This window comes from Protopterus annectens, chromosome 9.part0 (genome assembly GCF_019279795.1).
Source record: "Protopterus annectens isolate FY-2018-M chromosome 9.part0, PAN1.0, whole genome shotgun sequence".
NCBI lineage: Eukaryota > Metazoa > Chordata > Ceratodontiformes > Protopteridae > Protopterus > Protopterus annectens.
The window spans coordinates 722,222,697-722,236,327 of record NC_056743.1 but is presented as its reverse complement, the minus strand read 5'-3'; the positions used below and the strand labels follow the sequence as shown (position 1 = coordinate 722,236,327).

General features: G+C 34.5%; 1 protein-coding gene across 2 annotated transcripts in view; it reads left to right on the top strand.

Annotated features, from left to right (window-relative positions):
* Positions 1-12,585, top strand: part of LOC122811483 — a 1,134,152-nt gene extending 1,121,567 nt beyond the window's left edge. For both annotated transcript variants that reach the window (XM_044083349.1, XM_044083348.1), the window contains exon 5: positions 11,300-12,585. In XM_044083349.1, coding sequence (XP_043939284.1) covers positions 11,300-11,702 — 403 coding nt within the window. In that variant the 3' untranslated portion in view covers positions 11,703-12,585. The remainder of the gene's footprint in view (positions 1-11,299) is intronic.
* The last annotated feature ends 1,046 nt before the right edge of the window (positions 12,586-13,631 follow it).

Genomic DNA, 13,631 nt, shown 5'->3' with positions numbered 1-13,631 from the left:
TGATCTTACTGTGATCCATGATCTTGTAATGGTTCATATTATACCCAAAGGGTGTCATCAGGCCTTATTCATTCCCACTACATTGTTGAGTACCACAAGACTTGAGCATGACCCCTTTACTCTTCACAGAGGCTATGCTTCTATTAGGAGATCAGATTAAGAGAGTTTAACATATCATTACTATGGTCATAACACCTAACTATACCTTTCCTTTCCCCAGGGAAATATGGAGAATGTTCATTCTCTTTCTTATGACCTAGAGGTCATTCATCAATGACTCATCCTTAATCACTTGAAGTTGGAAATGGCTAAAATCAAGGCCATGGCTGTTCACACTTGAAGGATTCTGCAGCCGTGGCACTACAACCTTTTTATTTTTATACAGTGGCAACAAGCTTTAATTTGAGAATAAGGAGCATAACTTAGGTGTGGTCTTGGGCAAATAGCTGACATTCATAAAACAAGTGTTATCTGTTGTGAAATTCCCATTTCCATCTATAAAACATCTCCAGGATAATGCACCTTATTCCTCCGGCTGACATCCTGTAGTTGTTCATACACTGGTCTTTTCCTGTGTAATAATGTATACCTGGGGCTTTCCAACACTGGGATTGATGGCTTGTAACTAGTATAAACCCTGCTGCCAGTATGTACCGGTATACTGTATCATTATCATATTACAATTCTTTTGCAGAGTTTGCACAGGCTCTGAGCCTGCTTTCATATTATCTTCAAAATCTTTATTTTGGTTTATTTGTCCATGCACAACTTGGATCCTACCTACCAGAGAAAGCTTATACTGCTAAACTGCCTGCCCCAGACTTTGCATGCTGTCTTCCTAGGGTTGATGATTGTCATACATGTGGCTCAACACTTTTGGATACCACTATTTGCTTATCAGGCCCCACACCTGTGGAACTAACTTCTGTACTGGCTGAGGGACTGTACTACCTTTGTGTGCTTCTACAGATCCATTATAACTTACTTTTGGAGCAGGCTTTCAAGGTCAGTGCAGCCAGTTAGTTCTGGGATTTTTTAATGCTTTGACAATTGCCTTTTCACCATCCTTTGTTTCAGTTTTCATTATCATACTCATTTAACAGAAGCTCTGCATACATAAATCTCAGATTTGAGTGATTTTTACTGTGATTGTATGATCTATTTACATTAAACGTCATCTATTGCATTTAAGTGCTTATTTTGATTATTCAATTTATTCTGTGTTTATATTTTGTATTTTCTATGTTTGTTATTAGTGCTTTGCTAAAAGCACCTTAATAAAGATGAAGTTGAAATAGACATTGACTTGTTCAACTATTTCTACAGAACTTAGGAGAGGAAATGGACTAGATTGTTTTGATGCACCAGAGTGTGACAGGTACCACACCACCAAAACAGAATTTTGTTTTATTGTTTCTGTTAGTATTTTGATGGGCTGTAAAATATTAACTCTAAGTATTTACTGGCATAGCCTTGGTGTCACATTGGTGTCACATTTGCTATCTCCTAAATTGATAAATAGAGGCAGTTCTGTGATTGTGATACTGATGTCACATTTTTTTTCTACGAGATTTGAGTTATAACCTCTCTAGTGGCAAAAAGTATGAACCTGGGTTTGTCTCTTCATGGTCTTGTAGGGGCTACACTGTTGGGGAATAACAGAAAAAGTTGAAATATTCAATTGCAAAATTAAAAGGTAAGGTTCAATGTACTGGCATTGAATCTCATGAGGTCTCTATTGAAAGAATAATTATGTGCTTGCTGTGTCTTTCTCTGATACCAAACAACAAATGGAGGTAGGTGGTTACTACTGGTATCTGCCATAATGCCAGATGCAGCAGTATTGATAGGTGCAGATACTTGGCATAAGTCAAATATGCCCTTTCTGCCAGATGATTTGTCTCTTAAAAGGTTGTGTAATTGCCAGTACCCATCCAAACAGCTAATGTGGGATGTAAAAATGAGCAACTCCCAATCAATCAATACTTTTACTTACTTTTGTTCTTGACATCTCCTATGATCACCAGTGCATTTTTCTCACTTTTATTGTCTTTTTCAAATACATTTGAATGAATTCCATAGTATTTATACGTAACATCTTCAATATCTATATACACTATTTACATTAGCCTGACACTATAACAGATCTTAATGTATACAGTTACTTTATAAGTATGTCCAGTCCATTATCAGAGTGTCTGATCAATTATTGTATAGTATCAATCAACGATAAGACTTTTCCCCAAGGACTGTTGATAAATGGCTTTGGATAAATTCTTAGTTATTTAATTCTAATTTCCAATAATGCTGTGGTCTTCCGTAGGCTTTAGAAGTCTTCCAGAGTTGGTATTGCATTTGTATTCCATCTTCTTGTTATACACTTCCTTGAAATTGCAAGTATAGTCCATACTAGATACATGTTTGACCTATTCAAATGAGGACCTTTGTTCACATTTAATAATACAAGAGCTTTAGTTAAACAAAAGGATTCATTAAATAAAGCTTATAGAAAGTTATTAATACCATTCCAGAATGACTTAATTTTAACACAGTCAAAAAAAATGTGGTTCCAATCTGCATTGTATACTTGCTAACATCTCCAACATATTCCTTTTATGGAAGAACTAATTTTACTGATTCTGTCTGGTGTTAAGAATGCTCTGTGCAAGCATTTCCAATTAAAAACTTTCCAGTATTGTGTAAAGGATATATATTTTATCGACAATAAGATATTTGTTTTAATATCTTCAGTTAACTGTATTAAGTGTCCTTTTGTTATATATTTCCAATATGAGGTTTTGGGTGTTGTTTTATAGTTTATCAATATTTTGCAAAATTTTGAAATACTGTATACCATGTCAAAGTCACTATATATGATTTCATATATGTATTTCGTAAATTTATCTATTTCTTTAAATGAAGAATTGTTAATTATTCTACTTAAATCTTGAGAATATGACAGAATACTCTGTAAAGTTAGCCAGTCCTGTTGTGGAATTTTTTATGCTGTTTTAATTACTTGCATATCTAAAACTTTTAGTTTTTTGATACATTGGAGCCAACAAACAAATCCTTTCTGTTCCCAGGAATTAATAATTTCTCTATATATTTTATGTGGAAAGTTCTTTGTGACTATAAATAGTATTAAAAGATCAAACCAGATTTTTAAATGTATATTTGTATTAAGTTTCCTAAATGAGTCAATGTCATAATTAATCATACGAGTTTTAGTGGGTTTAGTTATGTTATATTACATACTAATACATAATATGTGTCATGGCAAATTGTTTTTATGTTATTTTAATTTTTTTTGTAAATCAAATTCATTTATTGATATTATAGTTAGTAATTCTTTCCAATTTGCAGAGTAATTTGTACTTATCCAGTCTGAAATTGTTTTAAATATTGATGCTTTTATATATGTTTCTATATCAGGAAAGTTTAATCCTCCCTGTTTCCATGGTCTGATATGATGTATTAAAGCTATGCTGTTTCTTTTGTGAAACAATAACAATTTTACTAGGCATGAATTTATTTCTTGAAGTATATTCCTTTCTGGTAACAGTTGTATTGCCAAGGCTATATATAGGATCTTGGGCAGTAAAAACATTTTTATTAACTGTAGTCTATCTTCAAATGTTAATATTATTTTCTTCCATTTTTCCACAGAGATTTTCATTGTGTTGATGATATTATTGTAGTTTTTGAGACAAATTCATTATTATCCTTGCATAACTCAATTTCTAGATATTTTAAGGTAGATTCTTGTTTCCCTATGATGTGATCCCCCTTAGTCTGCAGTTCTTTTTTTTTTTTATTTAAAAATAAAATTTTTGATTTTGATTTATTGAAATGGAGTCCTGAAGTCATGTGAAATTTGTCAATTAATATATCTAATTCTTCTCATGTCTCTTTTGTATTAGATAATGTTAGTAATAGGTCATAAGCAAACAGCATTACTTTAGAATTGTATTGTTCATAAACATCTATTCCTTTGATTTTTATATTGTTATGAATTGAATCTGCCAATATTTCAATAGCCAGTTATATGTATAGATTCAGAGTTAAAAGGACCTAACTTGACATATGCTAAATTATTTGTATATGTATTCTTTAGGAGATGAACAAAGGATGCAGAAAATTCAAATATCATTAGGATTTTGAATAAATAGTCCCAATTTAGGGAATCAAAGGCTTTCTCTATATCTAAGCCAATTATGAGTGTTTATTTTCTTTATTAACATAATCTATAAGATAAACTATCATTTTAATATAGTTGTATGTATCTATGATACATAAATCCAGTTTGATCATTATTTATTGTTTTGGATAGTGTTATTTTCATTCTGTTTGTTAATATTGTCGTAAATATCTTATAGTTATTATTTAATACTGATATAGATCTATATGAGGTACAGAGGTTTGGGGATTTGTTTTCCTTTAGGATTGGTGTGATTAAGGAATATCTGCAAGAGGGTGGTATTAAAGATTGTGACTGAATTTCTAATAGAGTTTTATGGAAGAGGGACAGTATCTTTAAAGGAAAAAGTTAATATATTTCCATAATTATGGCATCTATACCTGGAGCTTTATTATTTTTACTCTCTCTTATTGTATCTGTAATTTCGTTGTAGGATATGGATGCTTACAGATCTAGTTTTAATTTTTCTGGTATTTTTTTATATTAGAACATTTTTCATCTAGATTTAATTGATCTAAATGTATATTTTCTTTTTGTAAATGTTCCATATATTGATTTCTATAGGCATCAAGAATGTCACCTATATCTGAAACATTTTTCCCTTTCTTTTCATGGATACTTTTAATGTTATTAGCTCTTTAATTGTATTTTGATTCTTGTAAATAAATTATGTAGATATTTGGCAGAAGTGGCCAAGGTATTATTTTTTTTAGTTTTTCTAAAGCTGAACTAGTTTTATGTGTTAGAATTTTGTTGTATTTGTTTAATACTTCTACTTTCTTTTTCATATCCAAATGATTTCGATTTTATTCAGCTTTTACTGACAAAAGTTTGGATTGTAGATCTAATAATTCAGAATCCCATTCTCTGATTTTCTTCTTATCCCAAGTTAGGATTTTACCATATATGTAAGCTTTTAATGAGTCCCATTTCATTACTTTATTTATCTATGTGGTCTAATTAATATATAAGAAGAACTGTAATTCAGATAATAACCAGGGTTTGAACTCTTTAATTTTAGTTATATATGCTGGAATTCTGGAGTTAAAGATTAATGGTTTGTACCCATTTTGAAGTTTTAGTATCAATGAATTGTGGTCTGAAAAGGGGCAGGGAGTGATTGAGAAATTAATGATTTTAGAGTGTAAGTCATGGGCAGAAAATATTTTATCTATTTTAATTTGGATACCAAATCTGTAATCTTGCTGGGAAAAAAACAAAGATTTACTTTCTTTAAATTTGAAAGTATCTACAAGAAGAAATGATTTTACCCACTTGTTTAAAGCTTTTGATACAGCAGATGTACGCAGCAGTCTTTTATTTGTAGTTTCAGAAATATCAAATATACAGTTAAAATCTCCTCCTAATATTAAGTTGCCTTTATAATTATTAGAAATAAAATCCAAGTGTTTTTTAACAGTTCCTGTTACAATGCCTGGGAACCAGTACGGACTGGCTAGGGTCCATATTCGGTTATTATATTTAACTATTACTAATGCCACAGTTTAATCCACCCCCTTCCCCTGGATCCAGGTTAAAACAACAAATGTCTCTTCCTAATGCACAAGCATCAGTAAACCTTGATCACAAGCCGCAACCCACAGCTTCCCAGAGATGAAAATGGTAACATACAACAGCTGCCAGAGACAGCTGCATCCACACACACCATGTCAGGCTTAATCAAACAGCACTCAAAGCTATGATACCTGCCATAATTGATATTAACTATGTTTAGATAAAATAATAATGACCTTTGTACTAGCTGCCAGACATGGCTGCATCCACGCATACCATATCAGGATTGAGCAAACATCACTCAAGGCTATGATACCTGCCATAACTGATATTAACTATGTTTAGACAGAATAATAATGACATTTGTACTCGCAGCCAGACACAGCTGCACCCATGCACACCATATCAGGATTGATCAAACAGCACTCGTAGCTGTGCTACCTGCCATAATTGATATTAACTATATTTACACAGAATAATAATGACATTTGTACTAAGAGCTTGCGACTATTATTTAACCAGGCTATACATGACATTTCTAAATCATACTTTAACTGAAGAAGACATTCGTCTCCATGACAGCATTTTTTTTTCAAAACACTCTAATGTTACTGCTATTATATATGATGTTAATTTGTTACATTTGAGTCTGAACTCTGATGAATGGTACCTTGTTGAATTAGTTAATTAATTATTTAAATTATTATAAGTAAAAATCAATGAAAAATGAACACGATAAGTATTCATTGAGTTCAAGTAAGGGAATATAAACTTCTGTGTTTGCATTATATGTTGCTTTGTTTGGCTTATATATAATGTAAATAGTAACCCATCTTGACTTACCCCTGTTTGCGAAGAATTATTGGACTCTGAACATTCTGAATAAATCATTACTGTTTCTCAGTTGTTTAAGAAACCCTCCTTTTTTAAATAAAACAGATGACAAGTGATACACCATATCAGTTGATACTTTGAGAGATGTAGTTGTAAGAGTTATTTTTTGGGACAGCTGTCTTGGAATCAATTTTATGTTTCTTCTTCTTTCTAGCATCAGTCCAATGATTTGTTTCTTTTATTATTTTAAGAGTAGGGGGCCATCCATTCCATTTCTTCTGGGATAGCAACTATGATGTTGTTTCTGATGAATATAGTAGCTTCTTCTAAGTCATTAAAGGTTCTCATCTCATTGGTAACATGTATTTTTATCTTGGCTGGAAAGGCCAGCTGTGCTTTAATGTTGTTTTGTTTCAACAGTTTTATTATTGGCCAGACATTTTTCCTTTGTTCTAGTATTCTGGAAGAATAATCATTGTTTATTTATTTATTTATTTATTTATTTATTTTACATTTGTTGACCGGGATAGTCCGACTGGATGCATGTCCATTTTCAGCGGAGGCCCGGGGAGAAAAGCTCCAAGGGTAAGCAGATACAGCATTACATAATACCAGCATTACATATTACAAACAGATTATTTACAGAGATTACATAAGTAAGCAAGTTAAACAAGTTCCACAGGTTAAAGTTAGTCCTGAGCACAAGTCAGGATTAAATTAAATTACACAGTAAACTGGTTAACAGATTTTTACACATTCGAGTTAGCCAGGCTTGATACATTGACATAGCCAGTTAAGTGACAAATGTTGTTTGAGTCTAGTTTTAAATTGACCTAAGGTGGAAAGTAAGGTAATATCAGCTGGAAGTGAGTTCCAGGATCTACTTACAGAGTTTGCAAAGAGAGAATCACCGGCTGTGTTATTAATTTTGCTAGTCTGAATTAGTAGTTTGTTAGAGGATCGAAGCGGTCTAGGATTGTTATAAGGGGTGATAATATTTTTAAGTGCAGGAGTATTGTCCGGATTATAGAGGATTTTATAGGCCATAATCAGTTGGTTATACTGGATTAGGCTAGGTAGTTCAAGCCAACCAAGCTGATTTAGATTGATGCAATGATGTGTCCTAAAAGGCAGCCCAGTGGCAAACCTGGCAATGTGGTTGTAGCAAATTGAGAGTTTGTTAAGGACAGTCTTGTTCAAATTCGAGAGTAGAGGGGATGCATACAGAAGGGTTGAAAGAAGGTGAGAGCGAGCTATGGCAATTTTACCTCGAGGGGTTAGGAAGGCTTTTATTCTGTAAAGTGACCCTAGTTTTTTATTGATGGTTTTGATAGTTTGGTTAACATGTAGGTCAAATTTGAGATTATTGTCTATGATGACACCTAATAGTTTTGTAGATGGGTCAGGGGAGATTATTGTGTTGGTGAAAATAACAGCATTTTAGTTTTTTGGGGATTTAGGATCAGACGATGTTCAGAAAGCCAGTTTTCTATTATATTAAAGGTGGTCTGGGTAGCTGACCATAACTCTACTGGAGATGTGGCTGAGCAAATCAGAGTAGAGTCATCAGCATATTGGATACAGCTGACTTTTGGGATGACAGTATAAAGGTCGTTAATGAAAATGGAGAACAGCAAGGGCCCTAGTATAGAGCCTTGTGGTACTCCGAGGTTGTTAGGTAGAAGGTTAGAGAGTTTGTTCTGCCAGAGGACAGCCTGCTGTCGTCCATTCAGGTAGGATTGAAACCATTAGAGGGCTCCAGTATCTAGACAGAATGTTTGCAGGGTGTGAATTAAAAGTTGGCGATCAACCATATCGAATGCCTTGGAAAGATCCAAAAAGAGGGCTGAGGATATATAATTATTGTCATCAATCTTAATTCAAATCTCCTCACCAAACTTGAATCTACCTATAACAAGATAGCTAGATTCGCTACCCAGCAAACTTATAAGTCCCACCACTGCCACTCTCTGAAACAGCTAAAATGGCTTGAACAACCACATCAGCTCCTTCTCACTCAGCTCCAGGTTATTCACAGCATCCTCTATCAACCTTCTTACTATCCCACTCTCTCTCTACTCTAATCTCCCATTATTCTACTGGCTAGACCTCTCAGAACATTACTGAAGAGTGAAGATTACTGTCCAGTTTATACACTCTTTAAAATGTCAACCAATGTTATTTTTAATGTCCTTGTGACTTGTTCTTCTGGTTTGTGTTTGAGTCATGACAAAGTCCATGGTTATTTCTAGACTGGACAGTTTCTCTTGAAATGACAAATATTATTTTATGTCCTTCTTTGGTTATTTTCTTCCTTACTGTATCTGAAGACTTCACAAAAAGTCTCTCCACGTCATCTTTGCGTCACTTGAAGTGTCTGTATTTTATTTCATTTATTTCTGCATCTGAAAGTTCAAAGAAAGTCAACTTCCTTTTTTCTATAACAGGATGCCATTTACAGTAAACCCACAGCTATATGTTGTTAATGTCTAAGCTGAACATTTACAAGAAATCTTAATAAAAGGTCACATAACTGTTCCTGCAAAGCAAACCATATTTTCTTTTACTGCACACACAGTATCATTTTGGAGAAAGCATTTTAATTTATACAGTCTTTATCAAAAATACTGCTATCAAAGAATACCTACAAAGTCAATGGGCCTGTCACTGTATTCGTCCTCCTTAGGCAACGTTTAACCATAAATTCTTCCAGCTCTCCCTAATCAAAATAATAATAACAAAATTCAAAGTTTTTTGATGAATTTAGTCTACTGTTCTGTTTGTAAGCTGTATGTAATCTGACACTGTATTCTTTTCAAATGTTTTGTATTGTATTTTTATTTCTTTTTCTTGTTACTGCTGCTTATTTCGTAAAATCATTATGTAAATGTCTCATGTATATTTAGTTGAAGCTTTTCTCCCCGGGCCTCTGCTGAAAAAGGGCTACTAAGCTCAGTCAGACAAACCCAGTCAACAAATGTAAACTAAATAAATAAATAAATAAAATAAATTTGAGCCAACTAATGTGGCTGACTTAAGGTTCTTAATAACTTGGAAAATAGTTTTATTAATTGCTCTAACCTCTACAAGAATGGTATCTGAGTTGCAAGAAATTGTGGTGAGTCAGCTCGACTTCATTTTCCACAAGGACAGTTTCTTTGTGAACTAATCCTCCTTTTATGCATAAAGTAGTATCTGAGTTTACTTTAAGTCAAACTATCCATCTCACCATTTTCTTTCCTGAACCTAAAAACATTGAAGAAAAGATACTGCATACCTCGGATGTCCAAAGACATCCTAGGTACTATCTTGACAGAACTAAATCTTTCAGATCATTGTATCAATTCCAAATTTCTTGTGAAGGTAAGAAGAAGGGACAACTGGTATCAAAACAGACTATTTTCAAACAATTGTTTAAGTCTATTACCTTTTGTTATACTCACATAACAAGTATACTCCGGGCAGGGTCAAGACCCGCTCAACAAGGACCTTGGCTTCTTCTATGGCTTTTTGGAAAGGGTTAGATTCTAGAAGTATTCTAGAAGTGGCTACAGGGTCCTCAGTACATATTTTTGCAAAGCACTATAAGCTGGATTCCTTCTGTAAGTCTAGATCATACTTTGCTATGACCATTCTCCAGGGGTTCCAGGACCCTTCTCCTTCCACCTCCTAAATATAGTTAGGTATGGTAATCGGCCCATATAGCTAAGGCTACTGGAGCAGTGATCAATATGAAGAACATATTACAGTTGTGCAAGTTGAAATTACCATAACAATAGATGCTCAAATGATCTCTGCTGCAGTAGCTACTCCCTCCCTCCATCCGCCTTGTTTTTTTGGTGTGTATTTTATGCCAGGGTGTGGACATTTTATTTTTGTTATTCCTAGCCTTAACCTTTCAGTGCTAAACCTTCTTCTCTCTGCTGGCATGAAAGCTTTGAAGAATTTCTTTCCCAAATTTGTCTTTTAGTCAGGTCAGCTCAAGCTGTTTAACAGTTTGGGTGTGAGGAAGGTGTCCTGAAGCTTTGGAAGGTGGCTGGCTGTTATATCCTTAGCAGGACATAACCCATGTAGCTGTGGCTACTGCAGCAGTGATCTTTTGATCATCTACTTTTATGGTAAGTTCATCTTGCATAACTGTACTTTCTGTCAAGCAAATCTTGACTACAAATCAAGTAATTACTACATTGTCCATTCTATTTTTTTTAAAGACTATCACAGCATCATTGCATAAAAGAAGCAGATGATCCTTATATACCTTGTGCAATAAATTCTTCTGGATCTGTTGCTGGTTGTGTTACTTCATTGTCCACAAGCCTGTGGTTTCTGTGTTTTTTGATCTTTATATACCTGTTTAAAGCAGGTTTGGTTATGGCGCAGTAAACTGTAATCACACTTGACTGGGTGGGGGGAATGGGGTGGGGGAGACAACTTATTTGCATTCAGTTGTAGTAGCCCTTTCAGACATTTGCTTGAAAACTACCTGTTTAAATGAGGGTTGCCTATGGACAAGTAACACATACTGGTGCTTACTGGCTGTTGGTAAATTTTGACTTTATCTCTTAAGGGATACAGGCCACCACCTGTCAGATCCCACTGATTTCCATGGATGTTTTGTAATACATTTTAATAAAAGTAGGCAAGATTGATGAGTTAAGGTTATCAGTGTTTAAACAGTTCTAATGAATAAAATGGGCAAAGGAATTTTGTCTTTATTCCTTACTTACATTTGCATTTTTGAATTGGCAGGGAAGAACTTGAAGGATATCCCAAAAAGGACATTCTGACATACTGGCAAAGTGAAGACTACCCTAAAGCTTGGGGCCATGGACTTAAAGACAATCCATTCTCCAAAGAGGCTCAGCAGATTGGCAGAAATCCCCACTCCATGCAGGACTCTTTTCCTACTACAATAAAAATGCCTCGGGTCCCTCCAAGACTACCACCTGTTCCTCACCGTGGGCTAAAGACACTGGTACAAGAAAGCTATCAGTGGCCTGCAGATGTTAAGAGGAAGCAAGATGTATTTTGCCCCATTGAAACACCCTGGACAATCCCTCATGAGGGACCTCTCACCTATATTATGTCTGTACCTAAAATGTATGAGACAGAGTATCAGACGTATGGAAGTAGCCGACCTGTCACTGTATAATTTCCATTTATATTTTTTTTCAGACATCTGTTTAGGAAAAAGAAATGCATTTGTTGGAATGTTTTGCTAAAATGCTAAACCTTCTGTTATGCACACTATATGATGTAGACTTTTTCCAACACACACACACACACACACACACACACACACACACACACACACACACACACACACACACTGCCTTTGCTAGTAAAGAGCTGAAGCCTTTTTGGTGTCCCTTGCTCAGCTGAGAGAATCTTTCCTCACAATCTTGTTACTGCTTTACACACATGATGAGTACTGAGCTGCATTATATTTTACATGTATGTGTCACCCAGTCATTTCACTTAATGGCATTATTCTTTTCAGTACTGCACATTAGGATCTAGACCTTGCCTGTCAGCTGTCGCATAGTCAGTGTTTGTGTCTCCAGAATTTTTCCAATATCCTTTTTACATAAACCCATTATTAGACTATATAAAATATTTATCAACACAGACATACACATATGCATACTACCTAAAATGCATTCTATATTTATGTTTTATTAACTATCCTAGTTACATAGTTTCATCCACTAATTTACTAAATTACTCATGATAGCTAAATTGTGTGTGACTGATTAATGTGTACCATTAAACATGAAAACTAGAAGTGCAAAACAGTTCCACTTCTTTTATTTTTAGATAAAGAAAAGTCCCCTTTGGCTGGCTTAACAGTCTTCACTTTGTAATATCTCAATCAGCGATTTTAAAAGCTGCAGTATCTGGTAGTGATTAAAATTATTTTTTATGAGATGCATGTTAATTAGTAGTAAGTACATTTGTGATACTGGATTTGTCATCTATGTATGCATGTATCAAATTTTAACCAAATAAAGACAAAAGAAGAAACTTGTGCCCAAGAGCTGTTGTAGGTTATAATTATTGAACTTATTACTACTAGTGACACTGGCAAGCTGAGTCTGGGTGTTGGTCCAAAGCATAAAATCAAGTGAAAGAGAGAAAACTCAATCAAGTCATATTTGAGATAGTAATATCCAATGCAGGAATCCTCCTGAGTTAACTCAAAAGACAGTATGAGCAAAGGAGTTGTACCGGAGAAAGGCAAGAATATGGCTTTGGAGCAGAGGTAGGTGCTGTCTGCATGTGGCTCCAGGAACGCAAATGAAAAGAGCAGGCAACTCCCCAAAGGGAAATATCATATCCATAATACACCTGGGCTTCACTACTTAAGTTGGCATTTGATTTAAAAACAAATTAGGTCATATGGCATCACTTCTCAAGCTGATGTTACATTTAAAACAACTGCAAATCCTGTTTCATCCATCAATCCATCTATTCAATCTAACAGATTGGACTAGAACCACCTATTGGATCTGATCTCATAATTTTCAAGTGATCTCTGCCTGAAGCTGCTGAACTTTGCCTCCCCATAATGTACCTCACCTAGCCTCAGACCTTGTTTGTTGCCATTGGAAACAGAACGATCCAAGCACCATGCAGCTAAGTGCTCCCTTCTTTATTATTTAACTTGGCCTTCTTTACAAAAACCTTACATATATTGTTCCAGTTGAGTATCACCTTGTACAATCTGTTTTTCTTTAGATTCTCGCTTTAGTAATTTTTAGCCTCAAATCCTCTCAATGTTCAAGTCTCCCTGGCATCTCTCTTCTCTTGCCTTGTTAAAAAAAAAGGTTATTATTATTGTTGTTGTTAACATCTGTGCTTCTCCTGGTTTGATACCATTCCTGTTGGTACTGGGTTGTTGTAGCTTCCAATATTTACTATTAGTTACTGTTTCATAAACTACTATGGATAAAAGTTTTAAAAAATATGTTAAATATATGCATAAAATTCCACCCCGGGACCCACGTGAGTCTGGTATTATTTGCTTGGGACCTGATCACTTTAATACTAACTATGAGATTTGCCAGGAATTCACAACAAA